The sequence below is a fragment of the Acanthaster planci genome, linkage group LG05, assembly GCF_054643075.1.
Source record: "Acanthaster planci isolate LZ-2023a linkage group LG05, COTS_SCS, whole genome shotgun sequence".
Taxonomy (NCBI): Eukaryota; Metazoa; Echinodermata; class Asteroidea; order Valvatida; family Acanthasteridae; genus Acanthaster; species Acanthaster planci.
This window is the reverse complement of record NC_141781.1, coordinates 6,467,060-6,480,614: the sequence shown is the minus strand read 5'-3', so window position 1 is coordinate 6,480,614 and position 13,555 is coordinate 6,467,060. Positions and strand designations below refer to the sequence as shown.

Sequence of the window (13,555 nt, the reverse complement as noted above, 5' to 3'; positions counted from 1 at the left end):
GTTGTGAAGGTTTTTGATACTTTCGTGATGAATCGCTGTATTGTGACTAATCGTTAATATTAGGATTGTCATTGAAATCTGAATTGATTTAATTTGGTCATCTGGTACCTGCGTGCTATCAGATGTTTTTCACTATAGAGTAATAATTTCTTATGGAGTCCTGTACATAAGTAACAGGAGGCATTGTGTAACCTAACAACAAGGTCATTTGAAGCAGATTTGTGACAATACTTTGCTGGTTCATACACACCATTAATTGTTCAATCTACACTTTTTAAGTCTGTACACACAAGGTGAAGAGTCCGTCAAAATGCTTTGCTGTTATTGGTAAGAGACGAAGTGCAACTTACCTTTTTGTCTCACAGGTCATGGAGACAGTAACAGCAGGAACGTACCGACCTTGGTTAAAGACATCAGTAACGTTGGTCAGGTAGTGTGCGGCAGCTCACACACCATAGTTATATCACAGGACGGACGGACTGTCTGGTCATTTGGTGGCGGTGACAACGGTAGGTTAAAAACAGTGTTAATTATTAATTGTAACTCCAGAGGCATGTTTGCTTTGAACTATGAAAAGGTCGATGTTTCAGTCTCTGTTACTTTGTAGGAAACCAATGGCTCGTTCTTTGCACTTGAAACTCTCAAGGGATGTTAAGTGCCATGTTTTAACACTAGAAGGCAAAGCTGAGGATGCTATGCCATCCCCAAGGGTGTTAAAATCATCTTACCCACCTCACAATGGTCAATAAGTGTCAATAGCCTGGTTCGCAGTCATTGCATCTTGGTTTCAGACAGGGACTAGTCTATGACATCACTGTGTTGCACAAGGTTGCAGTCGACATGTGTTTTTATTGCATGGTCACACGATTGTTCTAGGCCAAGGAATATGCGTACTGTAATGAAGAGAGAGGTGTATCAATAAGTTATAGTGGCAGTCCTCAATCCTTTTAAAAATCTTTCCAAAGCTCATTATAAATTTAGAAGAATCCACAAGCCCTTGGCAGGGTTAAGATGAAAGAGATTTATTAACAGCGATCATGCCCCTCCCACCATCACAAAAAGTTTCAAGTTACCAGATGTTTTACCTTTAAAAATGTATTTGTGATGTTCAGAAAGTATTTTGCCAGTGTAGTTTTCTGAATATAAGGGAATCAAACACCACAGTAAGAAGGCTTCATGCAGTTTGTACCACACATTTGAAATCCTTTGAAATCATCAGTGCCTCCTCTGGTCACCATTTTCTCTCAGTTTAATCCTCCCCCCCCGAATAAAAATAGATGGTAGCCAGTATGCCAGCAATGTTTGTTGGAACTTGTAATCTGCCAAAATACTAATATTAGTTTGCATTGGGAGACTCTGTGATGCTTGGTGGCAGCAGACACAATGGTCCTTTTTGGTTGATGTGGGCATGCACTTCCAGTTCTCGGCATGCTCGTTAGTTGTGACTGTGCGCACAACTGCAAAAAAGGGCCGGTTTGTCTGCCGCCACCATACGTCTCAAAGTCTCCCATTAACTGAAGGAAATATTTGTGTAGTTTGTACTGTTGGACAATTGAATCTTGTCCTCTACCATTCTGCAGGCAAGCTTGGTCACGGGGACACCAACCGGGTATACAAACCGAAGATGATTGAGGCCCTGATTGGTCTGGTAATCCGTAAGGTAGCCTGCGGCAGCCAATCATCTCTTACCTTGACGTCCACTGGACAGGTATCAAACATGATTAACCTCATAAGAGGTCATAAATGAACAGGACTTTGAAATAAATTGGACCTGATGTCCAGCAGGCACTTTACGCAGTTGAACAGAGCATTTTATCACATTGAAACTGCAGATTGGGCATTTAATACAAAATGTGTAAATTTACAAAATCCATTCTTTAACAATGACAGGATTTAATCGGGGTCATTCATGTTCAAAGCGAAATAAGAGTCACAATATTGCCCTGGCATAATGTTTCGACTCTCACTGTTCTATGTAGGTCTTTGCATGGGGCCATGGCGCTTGCCTAGGGTCTGGGTCGGCCGAGACAACGGCCCTCCGCCCAAAGTTAGTGGAGGACCTCCAGATGACCCGCATCGTCGACATCGCTTGCGGTGACAGCCACTGTCTGGCACTCAGTCACGGTGAGGAAGCAACATGATCACTTCAGTGAAAACTATCAAACGTTTCAAACCAAGGGCCTAATATTTTGATCCCAGCAGCATTTTCCCAAAGGCTGATGCGCTGTACAAAATTTTTCACCTTGTTCATTATTTATCAAAAGAATTTTCTCACTTCTGTAGGGGTTGAAAGTAGAGTTATAGGAAATGTAACATCCCTGGGGGGGGGAGTTGACCCATGGGTGGGGAGGTTGGAATCCAAGCTCAGACATAGAATTTCATTTGTTTCAGGCAGCAAATTTTCCATGGATCAGCTGATTTCCATTTTTTTCACTTCACACCCATGCCATTGAAAGTTAAATAACACTGTACAAAGTCTTGTAAAGATAGGAATTTCCTTGTTTTTTTGTCCAAGTCCCAGTTGCATACCTGGTTTGTTTATTGCCGGTTTCCACCTGTTTTCTCTTTCTAGTTATTGCATTACAAATACAGCTCTTTACAAGCCTTCTCCACCCCTGGTGGGAGCAGGAGAGAGCATGTTTTTACACAGCAACGACGATCCTTTAATGGGAACCTCCCTGCCTACATGCACTGGTTCACGGGCATCGCCTGCTGAACGTCCATGACCAATTTGTGTTTGATTATACAATCTTTGGCACATGTGCATGAGCCCAGTTGTCAAACTTCCAACCAGGCTGCCGCTTCAACTTGGGATGGATTGATGATAGACGGAGTTTGGAACTTACTCGTTTTTTTACTAACGTCTCTGTTGTGTGCCTGATGCTGCAGATAACGAGGTCTACGCCTGGGGCAATAATGCCATGGGCCAGTGCGGCCAGGGTCACACCACGAGCCCTGTCCTGAGACCCAAGAAGGTCTTGGGCCTGGAAGGGGTCACCATCCACCAAATCTCAGCAGGGACTTCTCACAGTATCGCCTGGACTGCTCTGCCGACGGACAGGTTAGTTACAGTCATGCTTGCATGGAAAGGAAATACGCACTGGTCTCCTCAGTTGGGACTCGAGCCCACAGCCGCTCACTTGCAAGTGCAGACAGTGGTCGAGTAGCCGGTCTTAGGAGGTCATAGGCTGAAGGTCTACCCGGGCAAAACTTTCCTTTTTTTATCTCTCTCTTGGTCTCTTGTTGTTGCTACATACTGTCAGAATAAACCTTGCACTTGTATTGAAGGTAAAAACTTTGAAAGAAGAAAAGTCAGAACCATTGTCATAGCCAAGCATTTGGTCAGTAACCATACATGGTATGTCACAAACCTGACTGAGGGGCATGCTTTTTACCTGACAGTGAATGCGTTGTCAAATGGAATGATGATCAACGCTTGACACTATGAGTGGTCATTGGTACCCTTCTGATCCAGCACTGGCTACTGTTTAAAGGTTTACCTGCTCTGTATTGTACTCAGTGCTGTGATCTTTGCCTAAAACAATGTTGAATGCATGTCTGGTCTCTCGGTTGAGTGAGGGGACCCTATTGCTTAACACCACACCATCCTAGCATCCAGTTCATCTTAAGTTGTCCATCTTTACTGTATCAGGCAAGTGGTGGCCTGGCACCGTCCCTTCTGCGTGGATCTCCAGGAGGGGACCTTCTCCTACCTCCGGTCCTTCCTAGAGCACTACTGTGATGGCTTCGATCACCCGAGTCCACCACCCCCCTTTCCAACAGCAAGGTAAGTCTTAAGGTACTTGATGCAAGGCAAGCTAAGAATCAAAATCTTTGCATTTACTCTCTTCCAAACCAACAGTTCTTCACAAAACAGGAGTTTATTCGGTGATAACAGTCACAAAATACATCCCTGCCTGCTTTGCAAAGCTTCCAGCAACACATCACTGACACTGACACCATTGTTTATGTTGCATACGTCAGGTTGATTCCATAAAGTTGTAGTAACAACAAATTTGACTCTTTTCCAAGTTTATAAATGTAGTTTCAAACATTAGTATGCTGCTGTGTATTTGATAAATAGGTTGCCTTCAACTGTTACTGTTAACCAGCGAGAATTTCACATTATGCTATTGAGATTCCTTTGGACCACTTCTAGGTACGGATTGACATGTAAATTCTACGTGGCATAAATTACCATTCCTAGCAGAATCGGACCATTTTGTTACATTTGAATTTTTATTTGAAAGGCAGGGGTTATTGTCAGACAGCTCTGTCCCCAGGTGCTAAACTGTCTTGTTCAGCAAAAAGTTTGGACCAAGTTATCTTCACAAGATTCCAACAGATTTAGAAAAGGCAATCATATTCAAGTATTCCTCTTTTCTTTATGAGAAGTAGGTTTCCTCATCCTTAGTCGCACAGAAACATTTGATGGCTAACTTTACTGAGACAGACTTACCAGATGCCATTGGGTTCTCTTCTGATAATGAAAGCTATCTTTTGTTTATCTGGCTAGGGAGCACCAACACTTTGTGCTACTCTGCCTCAAACTCCTCTGCACCCATCTTCAGTTGGCGCTGGCTGGGGGGCTCTCCAGTAGCATCCTAGGGAGCCAGGCCAGGCCCCTCAGGCACCTGTTGTTTCGTCTCATGGACTCCAAGACTCCCACGTCAGTCCAGAAGGTAGTCCGAACATTTCCATTGCATTTGCGACAATGACCACCGTACTTCTAAATGGCGCCAAGTGATTTTGAACAAAAAAGACTTCTTTTTTACAGTTTGCACTTTAATTCCAAAGACAGTTACTGAATTAGGATGATTTTCCACAAAAGTAGACTGTTTTTTGAGAAGCTGTTTTTGACAGTTTGAAATTATTTCTGACAGAGTAACGTGATACCACTTGACTTAAATCAAACGCCTTTTGTTCCTTTTTCAGGCTGTGAGTGAAACGCTCTCCATTGGTGCACCTCTACTCCTACCTCCATTGAGGGAACGCATGGAGTTACTGCAGTCTTTGCTGCCACAGGGGCCTGATCGATGGGACAGCCTCTCCAAAGGACAGGTACAAGTCTAAACAAAGCCATGCTAGCGTAACCGTTGTGAGTGGTTAAAGCACATTCAGCGTGTAGGGAGACGGCCACATTGGCTCATAGTTCTTTATAGTTTTAGAGGGAATTCGTATTGAGGTGGTTGTACTTTTCCCCCCACCTTCCACCTCTGCAACCCAAGGGTTGAGTCCTGTCTTGGCCAGCGTGTTGATTGGGTTTTCAGTTCCGACCCGATTCCATGAGTTTTCCCTTGGAATACTTGTCCAAGGTTTTTCCTCCCACCTCCAAAATGGCCCCCAAGACTTGTTGTGTGAGATGCGGTTGTGATTGACCTTCCACCCTGATCTTATCACCTCCTCAGAGGATGCAGCTAGGCATCATCTTGACCAGCCTCCAGGAGAACCTCCACGTCGCCTCCCTCCTGGGCTTCACCTCTCCCCTGGACTGGGAGCCCGAGCCCAAACCCTCCGACCCTTCAACTCTGACCTTGGCACCAGGTCAGGATATGCACCTGGCAGAGGTGTTGATGAAGACGCTGCTACGTAACCTAGGATATCACACCGTAAGCCATCCACCAGGAGCTGAATAAACCACTCGCACACTGTCAATAATCATGCAGGAATTAAAAATAGTTCTATAAAAAATTCTTCTAAGGCATACTTTAAGGATAACATGCTTGCTACATTAACACAGATTTCTTAGCCACTTGACTACATGCGCGACACAGTGATTTCTTACTTTGAACAGGGTACCGTGCCATATTAACAAATAATTCCAGGTACCAGTAGCCACTCCATTAAAAAAGGCATTCATCACTTTATGGTGTCTAATTCCAAGAATTACCGAGAATTAACAAGTATCCTGATCAGCAATTCCATGTGAAGCATTTTGATACTGCCAGAAACCGCCACTCTGCATGGCCACGTAATGATAACATCGTCATCTTTGCCTTGATCAGGAGCAAGCCTTCGGTGAGTTGGAGAAGAACAGCGACAAGACCCAGAAGTCTATGGCTTGTGATGACGGCGCGCCCCCGGCCCATCTACGAGAGTTGCTGTCGTCACTACAGAAGCATCTGGTAGCATACTGTCACGTCAACGCCGGGGACGAGGTAAAATGGACACTGTTGCTCTGAAATATCATTGTAGGCCCCTTGACCTTCCTGTCCCAAACAGGGAATTACTCCCTACTTGCACAGATATTTCAAGCATGGAGGATATGCTTGCCAAGGTAAATTCACTGTGGCCAACAGTAGCATTATGGTCGCTTTGCAAGGGACAAAAATGAACACTCCCAACCCACATGGCTCTTTTAAAACTCATGAGGGGGTGCTTCCGCTCAAGGTGGATTAAGGCGTAGTCTCCACATAGAGAATGCTAGAATGCTAAGTCATAGAAAGAGTAAACAACATCTACCTCCACTGTTCTGAGAAAGTGGACAACCATAACCAAAGAAGAGTGATTGAGTTTATGTGAATAATGTGTTTTCAGCAGTGTGCCGTGGCTGTCAGGGATCGAGTGATCTAGAAAGTGTAATGGTTGAATTCCCTCCCTCCACAGATATCAGGGAGTGTAGGCCTTCTACACAAACACCTCAATCTGCTCCTGCCTCATGCCGTGGAGGTGCTACAGAGGTCGGTCAAGCTTCTCCAGCAGAGCGGTGGGATGGCAGCCCAGGCAGTCCGTAACAAGCTCAGGGGTGAGTGGGGACCGATGTCCTTCGTCTGCCAAACCCCCTTAAAAGTATACAACTCATTTTTTTGTTGCAGCAGAAGATTACCAGCCAAATATACCGTGTAGTGAGTACTGCTTGGCCTGTGGGCGGTTCCCGGCCAATTTATTGTTTGTTGTTTTTTTGCCAAGTGGCTGCACAGTATCGCACCGTGCTGTTGGCCTGAAAGCAGAGGAGTGTATTCTCGCAGCAGCAGAGCAGAAAAGTGTGTTGAATTGGAAATGTCACCCTGAAGATGGCCTAAAGCAGGAGGCATTTGTGCAGATGATGTCACACTTTGTGCATTTTCTCGTGGAGCCAGCGCAGGCCCACAGTTTATCGAACACCACGGGAAAGCATACCTTTAAACGAAGTGTGATGTAATAAGGACAGAATTCTATTGCAGCACGTATCTAACTAATATGGAGAAGCCTTAAGCATCTTTAACAATTTTAATGTCAAATTTATCAAATAGTTTTCCCCACCAGGTCAATTGTACATGTACAGCTGTATGTTTTTCTCATCCCACTTTTGGATTTAGATCAGCAAAGCATAAACCAACATTAAGCCTGCTTAACAGAAACTCTGATGAATGTTCCCAAGCCCGTTAGTGGTTCACTTCCACATTTTTACATGCAGGTGTTGGTGCTCTTCAGATCTCAAGCTAGTTATTTACATCTGTCAAATCCTGATCCAGTTCAGCCTTTACTCGACCCACATTGACCCAGTTTGACCCAGTCTGACTCCAGGTGATAATAGTCATTCCATTTTTGCCTTCTCCAGATGTCTTGTACACATCTGCAGCCGGTGCGATGCTGTCCCAGCTTCTACACTCTCTCCTCCTACTGCCCGTCAGCGTCTCACGTCCCCTCATGCTGAGCCTGCTGGCCCTCCTGCCTGAACTGGATCAGCTCAACCGATTACTACCTGCAGCAGCCCTCCTGGACGAGCATGAACTGGAGTGGCCTTTACATGGTACGACAGTTTCATCAAAATGTTAGAGATTGATTCAGATATCTGTCCAATGCAGGATGTCTTGACATGCTGGCCTCTATCTCTGACTTCAGATTCTGCAAGATGTCAAGAGGCTAACATTTGTGGAAAAGATGGTTGGCCGCGTCGTTTGACAAAAGGCTGGAAACAGTGTGGCGTCCAAAACCATTTCTTTGTGGTTAAATCACTTCTAAAGCTAAAATGGTACTTTTGTTGGTCAGGTTTTTTGTTGGCAATTTGGGTATCAGCTGTTAGTCAAAAGGAGAAAATAAGGCAAATAAATGATGCATAATGCAGAAGGACATTGTTGTATGCCCATTATGCCAGGTTGCATGTTTGTATGAGCCTTCCCTGACAGCTTGGTGTAGACTTTGGCAGAGTTGAACTTTGCCGAAAGTCCATGTTTCTGTATGACTTTGACGAGAGAATTTGGCAATGCCGTCTGGATCTCTTGACATTGATATGGAAACTACTGCAGGCTTGACAGGTTAAGCAATGACGGAGGGTGTTTTCGTCAAAGCTTTTGACTCGGCTTAGGACTCGATGACTTTAGTTGGACTTGCAGGTGTCGTGTGGGGACTTGTGATGGACTCGACGATATCACCAGGAACCATACCCTGTGGTCCTAATGAATCACCCTATTTCATTCATTCCTTCACTAGGAGCCCCTGGCAGTGTGGAGCCCGCTGCGTTACCCCTCCCACAGCCTGCCAAGGGATGGGTGTGGCTGGTAGATCTGGAACGGTGCTGCGCCTTGGTCGTGGGGCGTTGCCTAGCTGGCATGCTAGCTTGGGTGCCCGTCTCCAAGGAGGAGAGCGAGACCAGCGGCTGGATGGTGTCCAGGCTACTCAGCAACGGTCTAGAGACCAATGTGAAACATTTGGGTATGCATTTCTGAATGGTATAGACCTTTATCATGGGGCAGCCATCTTGCTTTTCACCATTCATAGAAATGTAAACACACAGAGGTTGGAAGGAAAAATAGTCTGTTCCCATTGATCAATATGTGAAATTGTATTACTATTGCCAGTGGGTCTACAGGGAACAAGGCAAATGTGGCAGCATCATGATAAAGGTCTTACCTATGGGTGTTGATTAACCCTAGCAGTCCACAATTCTTTGCCTTTTAAAGGATTATTATTGTTAAAAATTGATTTCCTACCAGTGGCATATCCAGGGAAGGGGGGGGGGAGAGCAAGATGCTGCCAACCCCCAGGAGATATGTTGCTTTTATTTAGGAACTGAAAGTGCCAGCACTTTAGAAATGATACTTTTGCCCATCTCAGGGTAATGAAGATACTTTAACAGACGAAACAATGTAAACAGTCACGTTTAGAAAGATTTCCATTTAGCCCTCCTGGCCCTAAGATCTGATACATAACTGTGTCTTACGTGTTGTCTTGCCGATATGTGTGTACCCTGATCCTGCAGACTGGGAATACGTTTTGGTGTGGATTTAGATCTTGGACGTTGTGAGATTCTGTAGAGCTTGAATTATCCATTGACTCTGAGGTGTACACAAGTCATTATTTGCCCAGTTTGGAAAAGACCAATCTAAAAATCTCCCAATGAGTCATAGGCTACAAGAGTATCCAATACAGCATTGGCCTGTGAACTCTGACACAAGGTCAGCTCAAAATTCAGGGCCATGATGGAATTTTTGAAATTCTTCCACAGTGGAACTAGTCAGCAAAGTGTCCGAAGCAGCCATCTCCGGCGACGACGACTATGACCTCTCTGATTTCAAGATGACCCCTGACCTAGCGACCTTGCTTGACTTGGCCACAGGCAGAGGGAGGGAACCAGCCCTGTCAATATGGAACAGCATGCAGGACTATGCACGTAATAAAGGTGAGACTACAGGGTACCGGAGAAATTGTGTCTTGCCATAGTCACATACCAAGTTGTCTGAAAACTCTATTTTGTGTTCTCATGTCCATACTGCAGAAGTACGCGAACATCAAATGAATTTGGAAATGGGAATGGACGGTATTGGTTGCACAAATCTGCCCAGCCTCCATATTGCTGACATTTTCAGACTAGTTCAAGTTAGCACTGCCGTTGATCTAGATGATTCCTATTTTGAGTTGGGACATTCTCCATTTTTTTAGACTGGGACACCAGCGGGGAGGTGCAGGAGGAATTATTAGACCGTGCGTCGCGGTGTCTGCTGGCCTGTCTGCTCAAGCATTGCAACCTGCTGTCTGTTGCTGCACACAAGCAAGGGTAAGTCGGTATGATTACAGCGTCTTGGTTACCCACAAGGCCCACACAGGTACCTTATGTAGACCAGAGGAGGTCCGCATTCAGCAGGTGATGAGGACATTATTTCTTTCCCCTTCCCTAAAAAGTTCTTCTAAACGGCGTTAGAGGAAGTTTTCAAATTTTAATTGAAGTGTTGCAGAATAAAGAACATAGGAGCAAGAAATCCCTGCATGGCTGATCAAGCTGGTTCATTTCAAAATAGATCTTTCCTGCTCTGACTTTCAGTATCCATCGTCACTACAATGATAGCACTGATGCTTTCGTTTGTCTTGGTGACCTTGAGGTTTTATTCTCTTGACAAGGAAGAAATGAAATCATTGGCATGTGATCTGATTACGGTCCAACATTCAGCTTCATGTCTTGGATGAAGTGGGGAAACTCAATGAAAGTGTAGAGGAAATAGGGAGTGGAGATGTGTGCTGTCCAAGGCTTTCTCAGGGTTTTTCCCCACAATGAACTGCACAGAGTGATATTTATCGCAGAGAACATTAGGTCATGGTGGGACTTGTTCAGTAATGTGCATTGTTTTCTCTCTACTTGAGAGGGCAAACACAAAACCAAATTTTTCTGGGGGGAGGGGCTAAAAGTTGCAATTGGGGGGGAGAATAAGAGGGTTTGCTCCTTTCTTTCAGTTGTTTTATAGGTTTTCCCATTCATGAGGTTCAATTTAGAGGCTCTGGGGAAGACAGAAATAAAAAAAAATCCCCCCAAATTGTCCTTATTGTATGAAAAAAATGATTCAGCCCCTCTATCTTGATTGATAAATACCTCTCTGATTGCAAGTATATGTGCTTGTCTATCTGCATGCCCTGCAGATGGTGCCGTTGTGAACTGGTTTACATGGGAACATTTACGCTAATGCTCAGTAGATACAAGCCTGCGGTATTTCTTTGTACAGAGACAGTTTTTTCAAGTGAAAATGAACAGTGCAAGTGGAATTTCATGTAGAGTCTGTCTTTGAATCTGCCTATTGTCATTGACTGCAAACTCCCAGGTTCAATTTCTTGAAGTTTTCAGAAATAGATTTCGGCTTTAACTTTGTGGTTATTTCATTACAGATTTGCTCATTATGTGACGGTATTTTTTTTTATCTCTGGGATTGGTCTCTGAAAGTCCATGAATTGTGTGATCTGTGAGAGTGTGCAGTAAATGTAGGGTAGTGATAAGAGCGGGACCAAATATTGTGCTAACCAAGGAACAGCTGAGGACGGGTCAACCAACAAACACTGCGTGGCATTTGGCCTGGTAGCATCTTTCCTAAGCGAATATTTTCTGTGCTTAGTAGATTTTCAACCTCTCACAGTGTTTGTACTTTATTGGATGGCAAACACTGACCATGAGTCTAATGATGGAGTCATCATGGCTGGTTTGCTGCGATGTACTTAGAACTGCATCCAAGTGTTGGTCATAGCAGTGGAGAGATTTTCAGCTGTTCATCATCCATAACATATAGAGCATCAGCTAGCAAAACAAGAGCAGCCAAAGTATCAGCAGGACTTTGGATCGTAGCTGTCAGTGTCTAAATAGTTGTTGTGCTTACAAATAAAGCTCAGTTGGGTCTGGATGTGCTCATCTCACAAATGACATATCTGGCTGGATTTGGATTAATCAGCCTAGTTGCTATCCACTCCGAGCAGGACAAAAGAGGGCGTGTTTTTTTTTTTAGTACTCACCACATAGGCACTCGTGTATAATGGGATCAGTGGTGCGTTTGACTCGGAGCACGTTGAGTACATGTAACGATTCCTTAATGAATGGTCTTTGCGTACACGCAGAATGCGTACAGGAACTTGCTTGGAAAACTTACTACCATCTGTCTTTCTTTTAGGCTGGTAATCAGTGGTTTCCTAAGCACAAAATTTCTGATTTTTGTGCTTTAAGTAGCATATTTATCTGCCTGACAGGTTTGTAATATGATGGGATACCTGATGGAACAGAAAGTGACAGGTGTATGTACTCTACATTTACCGTCAGTGCTTTTACAATCAAAATTGATAATCAGACAGACAGACAGCCTGACAGACAGACAGACATTTATTTCCTCTTCTAATAATAGCCATAGGCCTACATAATACAGTATTAAGTAGTCATAAAGTATTAAGCAAACAAATGTATTAATTAATCATAAAAAAGACAAGAAGAGGGGGTAAAAGCCTAAAAAGCAAAGGCTTGTGTTAGGTCAGCTCATTTAACAAATTACATACAATACATTCAACTACAAACAATAAAACAAAAAATTCTACACTGTGTAATCACAAAGTGATGAGCGAATGAAATCACACATGAAATCTGCTATAATAACGTGCATAAAGTACTGCACAGCACTTACTGGAGTGTCTGTGACTTTGAGGACAGCCGTTTGGTGCGGGTATATCCACAAGGACAGCAAGATTGAAGAATTACTGAAGCTGAAAGATTGAATACACCTTGTGTCTTTGCAGTGGCTTTCTGGTGTTTCAGTTTTGGTCCAAATCACTCTATTTGTCATTCAGGAGTTCAGTTATGCCATCATCCATTTACAGTGTAAGACCCGTTTGTGATATGGTCATGTAGATGTACCTTGTAAGAGAACCTGGTGCACATAGCCAGCAGCTGGATTCGAACCTTGGACACACACATATGTAAAGAATCACAGACATCAGTCACTGCGTCACATATATGTATTTCCCCTTAACCCCAAATGGAGATGTCTTAACCACCTGAACATAGGACTCTCTTAAGTTTAGAGGTGTTGACTTTTTAGTTACATGTCGTGTAGTTTTGTAAAGCAAGCTAATTATTAGATGATGAGGCCGTCTGTTTACAGCACGTAAATTTTATATTGCTAAGAAGGTGGTTGCTTGCATCCCATTTTGTTCAAAACATGTCAAACTATTGTACGTTGTACAGAAATGTTAACCAAATTGTACTCAAACATCCTTTGTCTTGTTGAAAAAAAGAAATTCTTCAATTTCAGGGCTAGTGAGTCCTCCTTTGCCAGCCAACACAGTGGAATTATCAGAATTTGCCTATCGCAAAAGAAGATGTTGTGTTTGCAGAAAACCATGCGTTTGTGTACATTTACGGTGTAAAGGTACCTGTATTGAAATGCTGTACCGGTATAAAGCATTTGTGTGGGAAATTTATTGGTAGTTTTCATTTGTAAAGTTCAGGCATAGTGCACAGTTTGATAGGTTCCCTCGTTAGTTTATACCTTTAGTAAATCTCGTGAGCATTAATCCATGTTCGGCTATTTTATGTTGGCATTTGCTGTGTGAAGAAAGGGATTTCTAATAAGCCACTTTGTTAAGATGCCAACTTGATTGTTAGTCTTAATGATGAAGGTAAATAAATGTGCTCACGTCTTTTTGGTAGGTGTGGTAACCAGGTCCACAGTGTATAGTTTGGACAGTACTTTTCTTGTTGCCAAATAATGCAGGGCAGTAAATTTGCTCGGTATCACATGGTGAAAATGCTTCATTTTGAAGAGTTGTTTTTTTAAAGAGCAACTCAAAGGAAAACATGTTTTCTCTGATTTTATCTGTTCAACTAAATATGGAA

The 13,555-nt window shown here is 43.5% G+C and overlaps 1 protein-coding gene across 3 annotated transcripts in view; it reads left to right on the top strand.

The window, feature by feature from the left end:
* Window positions 1-13,555, top strand: part of LOC110988107 (putative E3 ubiquitin-protein ligase HERC1) — an 89,351-nt gene that overhangs the window by 6,586 nt on the left and 69,210 nt on the right. For all 3 annotated transcript variants that reach the window (XM_087136634.1, XM_087136635.1, XM_087136633.1), the window contains exons 7-20: window positions 366-509; window positions 1,581-1,708; window positions 1,980-2,124; window positions 2,890-3,061; window positions 3,653-3,787; window positions 4,517-4,682; window positions 4,936-5,061; window positions 5,409-5,609; window positions 6,006-6,158; window positions 6,607-6,745; window positions 7,541-7,732; window positions 8,413-8,634; window positions 9,428-9,601; window positions 9,862-9,976. In XM_087136634.1, the coding sequence (XP_086992760.1) occupies window positions 366-509; window positions 1,581-1,708; window positions 1,980-2,124; window positions 2,890-3,061; window positions 3,653-3,787; window positions 4,517-4,682; window positions 4,936-5,061; window positions 5,409-5,609; window positions 6,006-6,158; window positions 6,607-6,745; window positions 7,541-7,732; window positions 8,413-8,634; window positions 9,428-9,601; window positions 9,862-9,976 (2,212 nt within the window). The remainder of the gene's footprint in view (window positions 1-365; window positions 510-1,580; window positions 1,709-1,979; window positions 2,125-2,889; window positions 3,062-3,652; window positions 3,788-4,516; window positions 4,683-4,935; window positions 5,062-5,408; window positions 5,610-6,005; window positions 6,159-6,606; window positions 6,746-7,540; window positions 7,733-8,412; window positions 8,635-9,427; window positions 9,602-9,861; window positions 9,977-13,555) is intronic.